Source organism: Tasmannia lanceolata, unplaced genomic scaffold, assembly GCF_043159265.1.
Source record: "Tasmannia lanceolata isolate RefF3 unplaced genomic scaffold, GAP_Taslan_0.1 ptg000003l, whole genome shotgun sequence".
Classification (NCBI taxonomy): domain Eukaryota; kingdom Viridiplantae; phylum Streptophyta; class Magnoliopsida; order Canellales; family Winteraceae; genus Tasmannia; species Tasmannia lanceolata.
This window is the reverse complement of record NW_027518680.1, coordinates 2,375,036-2,388,225: the sequence shown is the minus strand read 5'-3', so window position 1 is coordinate 2,388,225 and position 13,190 is coordinate 2,375,036. Positions and strand designations below refer to the sequence as shown.

Below are 13,190 nucleotides of genomic sequence, written 5' to 3'. Positions count from 1 at the left end.
GTTTACACCCCTAGGTGTCGATGAGTGACTTCTTTTGCACTCCCAGGAAACAGATCTAGAAAGGAAAGAATCTTCTTAATGTGCTGAATACTATGAGGAATGCTAGACTCACACGGTAAAGGGTGCCCCCATTGGTCAAATTCCATTTAAGACAGTTGTGATCGTAATTTCCTGTGCCATCATAAATGGAATTTGACCAATGGGAGCGCCCTTTACAAACCCCCCCCCTCTTTTTAAAGGGCGCCTGTGACTGTGAGTCTAGCAGCATTCCTCAAAGACTATAATCTATGCTTTTTTATCAGAATCATAAGGATTACAAAAACCAAAGAGGGTTTATGGGCTCAATCTGATCTTCTTGCTGTTCTGGATTCTCAACTCTTTATCCTTGTCTCTTACTATGTGGTAGCGATGAGAGAAACTGAGCCTGTGAACCTTATTAAGAGCCAACTCCGCCAACTCCCCAATGGACAATGGTAAAGGTATAGACACCGTTACAATCAGGCATGACAATCAATTAGGCAGTAATTAATTGCTTTCTATCTACAACTATAAATTCCATGGAATACTCGTTTACCCAGGGCACCTAGGAGGGCCTGTGAGAGATTTGAGAGGGGGATGCGTGAGGAGAGCATGAGATGGTGCAGATACCTTAATCAAATCAATCCATTAGATCCATATCCTAAGGTCCGAAATTATTTCGGATCGGGATCCCAATGGAGTGCCCTAGATCTGAATGTGCAAAAATGCCTGCATTTTTTCGTTTATTATGTATATTCAAGAGGGTATTTTCCTAACATTTAAACCGTTTCAACACCTTCAAAATCCAATCAAAGAATTTTCTATACTTAGCATGAATTGTTGACATAAGTTTCACCACTTCAATACAGAGAAGCAAAAGGAAACACAAGAACAAGTAATACAAATGTCATTAGTTGCAAAAAACTGCCATATGGGTGCCCTGATACACAGTCCTCATTCATCAAAACATATTGTCCGGACTGGACTATCCTACCATTATAAAGAGAAGAAATCTTTCAAACCCTAGATATTGATGGTGGCTTCCCACAGCCGAAGAAGTCCATTACGGCCACCACTGCATATCCTTTTCCTGTCAAGGTCGGAAGCAACGCAGCGCACCTGAATTGCACCAAAAAACAAGGGAAGAAATGTAAACAAACTGAACAATTAACAATAGCCAGACATACATACACCAAAACCAACCAGTAGAATTTCCTGCAAACAACTCCTCATCAAATATCAATGTTAGGCACCACATTTCCATATGTTTTATCATATTCATACAAATCAAAACGCTTAGGAAAAGGCCCCTTTTGGGCACCTAGGCCATGGGCCACAGAACAAGACTTCAAAAAAAAACATATCTTTTAGTGATGTACAAGGGCATATATACTACTTTTGCATATTTATCATTTCTAAAACCATGCAAGCACAAACACAGAGATATGTAGTCACTGATACTGTTCATTTTGACACAATCAAGGGTTGCAGGGATTTCTTAATTGTTTGACAAGTGGCGCATTTTCTCTGGAAGGACCTGCTTGATCTCCTCCAACCCAGATAACAATTTTCAACTGAAGGGCAAACCAATTCAGTGATACCAGTTGGTCTACTGAAGTTACCTTAGTTCTAAACAAGGAATGTTTGATGCTTTCACCAGAGAAATGATGCAATGACCTCCTAGTACCAGTTGGTCTACTGAAGTTACCTTAGTTCTAAACAAGGAATGTTTGATGCTTTCACCAGAGAAATGATGCAATGACCTCCTAGTACTCTGCACCCATTTAATCATATGTTCTTTCTTGCAGGTATAGGCAAGATTTTCATTAGATTTATGCTAGTCTATGCAGGCAAGAGTTTTCATTGGGTTTATCTGAATCTATCCAGACAAGATTTTTTATTAGCTTTGTCACTTTTATAAATCTACAACCATAAATGGAGAGAGAAGTAATAAGAGAAGAAAGGATGGAGGACAAAGGGAAGAGAAGAAAGGGGTAGAGAAGATAGAAGAAAAAAAATTGTGGGAAAGTTAGGCCCCTCTCCACAATCTGAAACCTTTATAATAACCACTTAAACATATTACAATAATGCCCTAAGGCATCCAAAGTGGGCCTTCATTTACGTATAAAAGAACACTTAAGCAACGAGTGTTTGGCCCTATCAACTTCTTTCTGACCCCTAATGATCCACGGTATGACTACCATGAACTGGCTGTAAACTCTAACGGTAAAGGAGAAATGAGGACGTGTAATTTGGTTTTTCTTGTCTAAATCTTGATCTAATAGTGGAGTTTGAGGAAAATGATTTGAGGAAGGGAATGAAATTCAAATTTTATTGTTAGAAAGTGTATGTTAAGATGAAAGAAGGCAGAAACAGTAAATAAGATGCATACCAATAGAGCATGGACTTAAATATTAAAAATTTAGGAGAAAAAGATACATACCATAGCTACTGTTCTTTGTGGAGTTCGATACAGTTGCCATCCACCCATCTTTGATCCTGTGGTAGAGAGACTGCCAAGTCTTTCCTGAGGCCGATGGAAGAGGGACATGGAATTATCTGCGGCTCCAATTCCAAGCCAATGTTCTCCAGCATTGATGGATAAAATTGAAGCTGAATGAACAGTTACATTCTTCACACATCGTATGCCTCCTGCATAGTGAAAACAAAAGAGGATTATGGTGCTCGGAAGGGGTCATGACTTCTTATCATCATAACACATTTGATGCCGATACAGGTGTAAAGAAAAACTATAGTAACAAGTATATAATCTTTGGTTATAGCTGCAAATTAGATTACATGGAGAAATATGAAATGTAAAGTTGCACGAAATAACCTTTTCATAAATTTTCTTGCAATATCGGTTAAGAGTTTTCCCTTAACCAAAATGTTTAGTAGTTATGTAACACTCAAGTTGCACGAAATAACCTTTTGTTTCAAAACCACATTAGTCAAAACCACATATTACAATGACCTGCATATCCTGGTAATAAAATTCTAACCTACCCTTAAATGAAGGGCAGTAGCGTACACAAAACATATCTATAACACTCAGGACAAGAGAAAGTCAAGTGAAATTTAATAGTTGTATAATAAAGCAAAAGTATTTCTCACCCTCTTCATTTCCCCAAAATCGAAGCAGTCCATCAGCTGAACCTGAAAAGAACACACAGGCGACTATCAGAAAGCCTACTTTTAAATATTCAATTAATCTTTTGCCTAAATTTAATTATATAGTATTAAGCAAAACAAATAAAAGAATGTGCCCATGTTGTGGATGGAAAACGATCTTCTTACAACTTGATGGGAGAGATTAGTACGAACCGGTAATTACTCCTCTATCTGATGTTGAGTACTCCACACATAAAATTGGGCCAGCATGGCATGCTAGAACGGCATCACATGTCCCTCGAGAAACAGACCACATTCTAGCTGTCCAATCATCACTACCTGTAACTAAAGTGTCTCCGACCATCCTTATTGACCTTCATGATTAACAGAGAGTGTAAGTCTGGGTATCAGCAAATAAATAAATATAAAAATTGTTGGGAAAGTTGCCTTATTTCCCGTCGCTGGTGGTGGGAAGGCAGAAGCCAAAATAGGCCAGGAGTAAGTATAAAAACGTCCCAAAAGCCATAGTGAAAGTGTGGCAGCTTTCGGCTTCGTTGAGGCGTGAAAACGAGAAAGGAGAGAGGAGAGAGAAACAGGGGAAGAGAGAGGGAAGGAGAAAGTGTGTTACTTCTTTGGGTTTCTTCCTGGGTTCCTCTTTGGTTTTCTTCTCAGGTTGTCTCTTGGTAAGGGGTTTTCTCTTGAGTTACTCTCTTGTACAGTCTTGGGTTGAGAAGCAAGGAAAGGGTTGCGGGTTTGTGGGTTTGTTTTAATCCATTGTAATTCTTGTATATTGTTTTCTCAGAGTGGAAGATCGTGTCCTCGCCCGTGGATGTAGGCTTGGCCAAACCACATAAATTTCGGTGTTCATCTTGTGGTTTACTTCTAATTTTACTTTTCCATTAATTTGTGCACGATCCGATTGTATTTGCCAGGCGGATTTTCTCAACAAAAATAATAAAGAGTGAAATAGTATACCCAATCTTTCGAGCATACCTAATCCATTTTGTGTGCCCTGAAAGCTTGTGCATCTGCCTACCAGCACGAATATCCCAAATATATGCAATCCTGAAAATGAAAATATTTGTAACTTTTAGGGTTATTGCTATCAAAATCAACATTTAAAGAATTGATATTTCAAATAATAATTAACAGCAACACCCATTTGTATGAGCTTCCATTTACATACGCATCTCTTCCAGCAGCCGCCAAGATTCCTGTGGAGTCATCATATTCCATACACAAAACTGCACTTGAGCAACGGCCAACAGTGGCAACACAAGTATCAGTTCTCACATCCCACATCTTTACGCTACCATCATGAGAAGAAGTGAGAACACGCTCTCCGGATAGCATCCGAACAGAGCTGACCTGCAGAGAAATCAATCACTAAATTCACATATCTCAAAAGGATCAGATATTTACAGAAATTGTTACTGCAAACACATCAACCAAGGTTAGGGAAGGGTGGAGTGGAACCAAAAAATTGGCGACCTGTGGTGCTCCCAAATTTTGGATTGAAAGAGACTTGATATCATAAGATGGCTTAAGAAAAAACATTTATCCTCCTTAACATCCTAAGAGAAAATTTTGGGAATTGAAAGAAATATTGTTAGAGTTTCTACGAGTATTCGTTCAGTCATATTCATTGTGTGAAGGTAACTCGGCTAATAGGCTACTAATTTTGGAGTTTATTGTCAGATTTAATGGTGTTGCACTATATGCCAATGTTGTAATCTTTTTATTTTATTTTTCTCCCTTTTGCATTCTCTCGCTTTATGGCCAGTTCTTTGTTTCTTTTGATTGATGAAATTTATCCTTTGGATTGATGAAAAGTCATGCAAGTTTATAAATATGTAAATTTAGCCTTTTGATTGATGAAATAAAATTTAAGTTTTCGTGGAAGAAACATTCAAGTCTTCACAAAACTAGTCCCGTGGAAGATTAAGTTTTGGTTTTCAAGAGAAACCAGTCCCTGTAATAGCCATGAAGATCCCTGTGATTTGCCACAAGTTGTGCGCCTTTCCTGGTATGTTTTGATCCCACAACCCAGTCCCTGTTCTTCTTGTTTTTCTGCAAGTCTCTAGCGTAGAAACCGGCCCAAACCTGCTCCTAAAACCCAGCGACAACCTGCTCTTATACCATGTAAACTTGCTCCTAACCCCTCTTTGCAAAACCCAACTAAGCGATCTCAAGCCCATCTACCTTGCCGCCTTTCCAGAGCCTGTGACAGCCAGCCACCTTTTTCGCCTGGGATTTAGCAGTCAACAACCTACCCAAAATCCCTTGCAAAGACCTTCTAAAATCCTACCCGAAAGCCCCAACCATGCAGTTAACCATCATCCAACTCCAATCACAACAGCCCCTCCAAAACCAGTTCCCAACACCTTAAAACCGCCCACAACAGCACCCAGTTTCCGCCGATCAAAGTCCTTCTTGTTAACCCAAAAACCCCTTTATTTCCTTTCATTCGACCACCCAAGAACTCATCCCAAGTTAACCAATTAAACCATCCTTCTCTTGATTCTTGTTACCCTTGACCGATTTTACAATGTTCTTTTATCAGCCCATTGAATCAACACTTCTTGTTTCTTGTAAGCCGAATACCCTTCCATCTTCTTGAATCTTGAAACCATTTGAAAACAACCCAAGATTCAATCTTTCTTAAGCGACTCCTTCTCAACCAATTCTTGATTCCATTAACCAACTCAAGAACCCTTCTTTAACCAACCAAAGAACCCTTTATTCCCATAACTAAAATTTTCCCTTCCTTCAACCTTTGATTAATCTCCATAATTTGCCCATACAACTTTCCTATAAAACCACCTTCCCTTCGAATCAGTGAAATTTTTTACATTTTACATAAAACCAATTGCGCTTTCAACCATTCCAATCGCCCTTTCCACCATTCCAACTGCCATTTCAACCCTATCAATCTCCTTCCCTCCATCAACACCTTTAAAAGCTTCCTCTACACCTATCCTGCGTCATTTGGTATCAGAACTTCCACTACTATGCTACAATGCATCAATTTAGCCTTGGGTTTAAGTGGTGGTAGGCCATGGGGGAAAGGAATAAGATTGGCCATAGGCGGACATGGACATCCCCTACATCTAAGTTGAAAAGATGCAATTAAAACCAAAATAAATCATATATAAAATGTAAATAATCAGGTCTCTCAGTAAACTACTCCTAAAACTGAGACTAAATCACATCAAAAACTGATAAATTTCATTAATTTGTCACCCAAACAGCAAAAATACATTTACCAGGAAAATACAAGGTTTCATCCAAACAGAGGATGTCACCAAAACAGCATAAATAATAATCCAGGGATTTTACACTCAATGTTATTTAAAAACAAGTGAAATTTGAAAATTTCATCGAAAGAGAAATCAGTGCATCCAAACATATCCTAGATAACCTGAAAGCCTCCTACAAAATCCTAGCAAACTATCATCGTCTGAAAACACTAAAGAAACCTTCTTTCTTAGACCTAAAGAAAGAAACATTCATTCTTACACCTAAACACTATTAAATAAAATTACAGACACAAAACCCCACTCCAAATCATTAACAAAACATAAAAAAAGACAATTTATTATTTTATAGACCTTACTGAACCATCCTAAAAAAACTAAATTCAATTAAGATGATTAAAAATCTTCTAAAATAATAATGACCATGACTTTCATGTTTCTCAACAAACTTCCCCCTTCTTCGTCCATGAGATTTTGTATTTGATGGGGCCAATGCCCAAAAAAACTAGGACAAGAAAGGTGATGGTTTGACTAGGGTAGTATATATCTAGGTTCCACATATGGGAATGTTGATTATGAAGCATACTGCAAGATGAATCTTTTGCCAATCTCGAAATCATGGTTGTCATTTCACCTAGAGACCCTAGGCAACAAGCCCTTGAGCACCTAGGCAATAAATTTTGATGGAGAACATCTACACTAAACTGTTATTATGATGAAATGCAAAGAAATAAGTTTATCAACGTGAATAATGCAAAGAGTGGTAACTTAATATGAATAATGAAACAAACAAATATGTTGTCCAAGAGGAAATGGCAGTTTTAACCATGTACAGGGAGATGCTTTCACACCTAGTCACACGCAGTTGACAGGGCCTAGGCAAACTCAAATGTGATTATCAGGCAAAAACTCGATCACCAAATATAATTATGGGAAGCAAAAAGCACATGGTTTGAACCAGACCTGAGCATCGTGACCCTTCAGCTCCTCTAGAAGCTGTGATGTTTGTTTATCCCAGACTATTATAGACTGGTCATCAGATCCCGATACAACCTTACCTCGATCAGAGCTAATTGCACGAACAGCCCTGCAGATAAGGAAAAGGTAAGTACTAGAGCTTAAGTATATTCATCATTATGCTCAAGTTAATGATCAAGAGGAGGAAAAACAAACAAACATAACCCTAAATTAACATAAAGTATAACATAATTTCAGCTTCTTTGAGGCCTAGTAAAGAACAAAATAAACAAAAGTAGTATCACCTAGATCCTTACAGATGTTGGCTCGACAAGCTGATAGAAAGTAGAGGGTTATTTCCAGGAATTGAATATATGGCCAAACAGTCAGGTTCAACATATAAGAAACTATGTTGAAGAAAACTAATATATATATATATATATATATATATATATATATATATATATATATATATATAGAGGAATATGTTGGTGCGCTTAAGCGCACCATTTTTTTGGTGCGCTTAAGTGGTTATAACACCTCCCATTCGTTTAAATGTTTGGGTCCCACTTAAGCGAACCAATGGGAGGCATTATAACCAGTTAAGCGCACCAAAAAAATGGCGCTCAACACTTCTCTCTCTCTCTCTCTCTCTCTCTCTCTCTCTCTCTCTCACACACACACACACACATATATATATATATATATATATATATGTGAAAACATTTTCTACACACTAGTTTAGATAAGTTATCTACACACTACCTTAAAATACAATGGGGACCACATTGTTTTGTTTGATCCAAACCATTCATTTGATTGGCCCTCACATAGATTGGGTGTGCCCGAAAAATCAACTCCATAAGATCATTCTAACCATTCAAATAGTGGAGGCAAAAAATGGACAGATTTGTGAAGGTTTATACACGTCCATTTTACCTCCACAAATCGTAGGATTGGGATGATCCAATAGAGCTGATTTTTTGGGCACACGCTATCTATGTGAGGGCCAATCAAATGAATGCTTTGGATCACCCAAACAATGTGGCCCCCACTGTATTTGAAGCTACTGTGTAGATAACTTATCTACACTAGTGTGTAGAAACTGTTCTCTCTCTCTCTCTCTCTCTCTCTCTCTCTCTCTCTCTCTCTATATATATATATATATATATATATATATGAGAAAACGGTTCCTACACACATGTGTAGATAAGTTATCTACACACTAGCTTAAAATAGAGTGGGGGCCACATTATTTGGGTGATCCAAACCATTCATTTTTAAGGCCCTCACATAGATAGGGTGTCCACAAAAAATCAAATCCATTGGATCATCCTAACCATTCCAACTGTGGAGGCAAAAAATGGACTAATTTGTGAAGGTTTAAAGACATTCATTTTACCTCCACAAATCGTAGGGTTGGGATGATCCTATGGATCTGATTTTTTGTAGACACCCTATCTATGTGAGGGCCTTTAAAATGGATGGCTTGGATCACCCAAACAATGTGGGCCCCCACTGTATTTTAAGCTAGTGTGTAGAGAACTCTCTACACATATGTGTAGGAACCGTTTTCTCTATATATATATATATATATATATATATATGAGAAGGGTTTCTGCGCTCAAGCCCAGAAACAGGGGGGCCACATTTTTTGGTGGGATCCAAAGCATTCATTTGATGGGCCCTTTCATTGATACGGTGTCCACCAAAAATCAGCTCCATTGGATCACCTTAGGGTGTCCATTTGTGGGCCCAAAAAATGGGCAGATAGTGGACAAACAGTATCTGTCCATTTTTTGCCCCACAAATGGACACCCTATGATGATCCAATGAAGCTGATTTTTGGTAAGCACCCCATCCATGATGGGGCCTTCCAAATGAATGCTTAGGATCTCCACCCCCACCCCCCCGGTTTCTGTGCTCGAGCGCAGATAAGCTTATCTGATCTCGAGCGCAGATAAGCTTATCTCATATATATAAAGTATGTGCAACTGCACAGATAAGCTATATGTGCATGGGTATAGAAAACAGCCATATTGGCTCATTTTCAGTGTCTATCCAATTTCCCCTCCAACTTTGAGTGGGTTAGGATGATCCTATAGGGCTGATTTTTGGTACACACCCTATCCATGGAAGGCCTTCCAAATGAATGCTTTGGATTCCCCCAAAAAAGTGCCCCCCCCCCCCCCCCCCATGCTTTGGATCCCATGCACAGATAGCTTATTTGTGCAACTGCACATACTTTATTCTCTCTCTCTCTCTCTCTCTCTCTCTCTCTCTCTCTCTCTCTCTCTCTCTCCATATATATATATATATATATATATATATAGAGTAAACAGTTCCTGAGGTGGCGGTAGCGCTACCTTATATGAGGTGGCGCTCACAAAACATAGGGGGGGCCACTTTGTTTGGATGATCCAAAGCATTCATTTGATAGGCCCTCACATAGATAGGATGTCCACAAAAAATCAGGTCCATAGGGTCATCCTAACCCTTCCATTTGTGGAGGTTTAAATTTATGGAGGTTTATACCCATCCATTTTAACCTCCACAAAATGGTAGGGTTAGGATGATCCTATGAAGTTGATTTTTTGTGGGCACCCTATCTATGTGAGGGCCTATCAAATGAATGCTTTGGATCATCCAAACAAAGTGGGCCCCTATGTTTTGTGAGCGCCACCGCCACCTCAGGAACCCTTTTCTCATGTGTGTGTGTGTGTGTGTGTCTATATATATATATATATATATATATATATATATATATATATATATATATATATATATATATATATATATATATATATATCGAACAATTACAATTGGATTATGATCACCATCAGAAAATGAGGATAGTCATACAAGTTCCATAAGATTAACTTCTTGGCATATCATTAATTTGACCCAAAAACAGTAAGGGATATAACATTTTGGATCTATGTAGATTCCCTAGATGAACGAAGACTCAAACTCTTACTCCTTAGGCTGTCCAAATATCACATGGGCCACCAATACTTTTACTTCTTAAGCTGTCCAAATATCATAAGGGCCACCAATTGGAGTGTGGATCATCAGAATGGGGAGGTTTTAGGGGCGTGCTCATCTATGACAGATCAATGAATAGTTCGGATCATAGGCTAAGTTGGGGGTGCTTGTTCAATGATCAGGGTCAAGGCCCTGCTACTGTTGCAAGTGTCTACAATGATGCAAATTCATCAACAATTTATTATTGTGTCTAAAAATCACATCTTGTAACTTCTACAATGGATAAAGAGGAAGTTCCTCAAACAACATTCAGTATTTTTTGTTAAACGGAACATCCTCCACCCTCATGGGTTGAAGGTGATTCCTGCTACATCATTCATTGATAGTAGATTTATTTTTATTTTTTTGAAAGATGACATATTATATTAAAGATCATACGAAACTTACATGAAGTAGGGACCACGAGTCCTCCTTTAAATACATCGAGTTGATTCTAGAAAAATACTTCCTAGATACAGACCCCAAAAGTCCTTAATTCATTCCACTCCCATCCCATCATAAAAAGAAAACACCTAAAACTACCTCCAAGCTTTTTCCCCCTTTGTACGAGGAACACCAAAAGTCAAGGGAGAATCTACTTCTGAAAACCCTAAAATTTCTTGATCCATTATATATTTATCACCGTTTCACTATGCCACTGACCAATACATAGTAACCAAGCATCCATCCATACTCCTTATAGCGTGTACAAGATTCATCTTGCAATAAATATGCATTTATGTAGCCGTAGTGGTCATTCGATCTGACCCAACTCAAAAGTGCTTCTTCGCCTCCCAAAGATAAAAATGATAATGAATAGAAAACTCTATTCCAATGGCAAATACTTTTATAGTACTAAGGTCTGGTTCTGTCAGATCTCTCCAATCTTTGTTCCAATCTGTCACCAGATCGCGCCATCTTTGCAGCAACAACGTCAGAAACTCTCCAGAATTAAAACTAATCTTTTTAAAGAGATAACCAAAACCGCACGCCACCTAGCTCATGCCTTATCAGAAGCTAGAGGCGCTCCAGAACCTTCACCCTAAAGCGGTACAGGCCATGGGTAAAGGAGAGGACCAACAATAGTTTTTAGAGGCCCTGACCACAATCTCAGATTTATCCTTTGTCCTTTTTGGGCGTAGCTTTTTGGACCCTTCTGGCTTTTTATTCTGACATTTTTCTCCTGGGTCCCGCCAACGCTGAAAATCAGATACGAATGCATTCGAGCTTCTATTCCAAGCTAAACCAAAAATACGCTTTCGAGACCTGAGTTTTATCCCAGAAAGGAAGGACATATTGTTGGGAAGAGCGCCCTCCACTTTTCTAGCCGTTGCCCCAAACAATTTGAAATTCGAATACGAGGAAGAGGGCCCGGACGGGTCATCATGTCTCCTGGCCTGGCTTCCCCAAGAAGGCACCGGATGGCTCCCAGCCTGAGTCACCGGCGGTCTGTCCAAATCCAAGAGAGGCTTCATCCCAAATCCTAAAGGGGCGGACACCGGGGAAGGCAGCAGCCCCAAGAGGGGGGGAGGCTCACAACAACCGGTCTCAGAATTCGATTGAGGCCCCAGAGCGTCCTGTATTACAATTCCAACTGTGTAACAATGATCAGAAATCCATAGTCAAAACATTCTTCAATAGGATTGGAGAATGAACAGCTAGGGATGTTTCCAGACCTTCTAATTCTTTTCAAGTCTTGACAATGTTTCCAGACCTTAATGTGTGCAAGGGAACACACTTGGAATTGATAAGTTGGCAAAGAGAATGAGAGAGAGAGACAGATGAGAGAGAATTTACGCTAGAGCATAATTACCTACATGGCAAGGGATATAATGTCAGTACAAACATTGTAATATAATTTATAACAATTACATGATCAAAACATTCTTCAACAGGATGGAATACAGTTAAAACTCCAAAATTGCAGATCAAAGATTTTTTGAGCCTTTATGCTTACAATGGATGTAAGTGAATAATTTTAAAAAGTAGCAACATTGTAATGAAAGTGGGAGGTACAATACAATTAAACTAAGCTTCGCAACATCGCATATAAATTGTAAGAAGTAAAAACATAATATTGAGCACCTAGTATGTCCTTTCAGTGTTGCCCTAAGTTCCGAACCTCGAAGACTAGGATCCCAGATTTTAACCTGTGAGAGCATATACAATGATGTACATCAAAAGACTGAAATCGAAGAAAAGGAATAATAAAACAAATGACTTTTATATCAAATTATACCACCAAAAAATGAAGATAAATGGCTAACATGCACATTTTAATGCAACCAACCAAGGCTGCTTCTACTTTCCAGACACATGCATTCATTTCATGCTTAATTGATCACACAAACTCCCCAATCAAATGAAGCCAATCCTCAAGACTAGCCCATCTATTTGCTCGAGTTCACAACTTAGCAAGCAATGGTCTGATGGCCACATCATAGCATCCAGCAACTACTTGAAACTCAGCAAAAGACCACTAAAATCCCAAATTAAAACCCAAGAGATGGCTTCCAGTATGATGAAAATTGCTTGGTAATGCATTGAACATATTTTTTTTCTCAATAACAAAAAATTCCAAATAACAAGAATGAACAGCTAGGGATGTCATTTCAATAAATCAATGCAAGTTGATTTCTAAATCTTGATAGGATGTATAGTTCTCTAGGAAAACTTACTCCTAAGAAACTATGAATAATTAATGGATGACTAAATTTAGCTAAGGGAAGTCAAACCCCACAAATTATAGGTTTTGGAGTTTTTTATTTTTTGAAATGAGTTTTTGGAGTTTGTTTATGAAAAAGAGAAAGCTTTCTCTCCTTT

General features: G+C 38.5%; 1 protein-coding gene across 2 annotated transcripts in view; it reads right to left on the bottom strand.

The window, feature by feature from the left end:
* Positions 1 to 815: 815 nt before the first annotated feature.
* LOC143847441 (DENN domain and WD repeat-containing protein SCD1-like) overlaps positions 816 to 13,190 on the bottom strand; it is a 41,019-nt gene continuing 28,644 nt past the window's right edge. For both annotated transcript variants that reach the window (XM_077356260.1, XM_077356269.1), the window contains exons 24-31: positions 12,453 to 12,517; positions 7,350 to 7,473; positions 4,316 to 4,497; positions 4,123 to 4,194; positions 3,343 to 3,503; positions 3,133 to 3,174; positions 2,462 to 2,670; positions 816 to 1,137 (exon numbers count right to left, since the gene is read on the bottom strand). In XM_077356260.1, the coding sequence (XP_077212375.1) occupies positions 1,042 to 1,137; positions 2,462 to 2,670; positions 3,133 to 3,174; positions 3,343 to 3,503; positions 4,123 to 4,194; positions 4,316 to 4,497; positions 7,350 to 7,473; positions 12,453 to 12,517 (951 nt within the window). In that variant the 3' untranslated portion in view covers positions 816 to 1,041. The remainder of the gene's footprint in view (positions 1,138 to 2,461; positions 2,671 to 3,132; positions 3,175 to 3,342; positions 3,504 to 4,122; positions 4,195 to 4,315; positions 4,498 to 7,349; positions 7,474 to 12,452; positions 12,518 to 13,190) is intronic.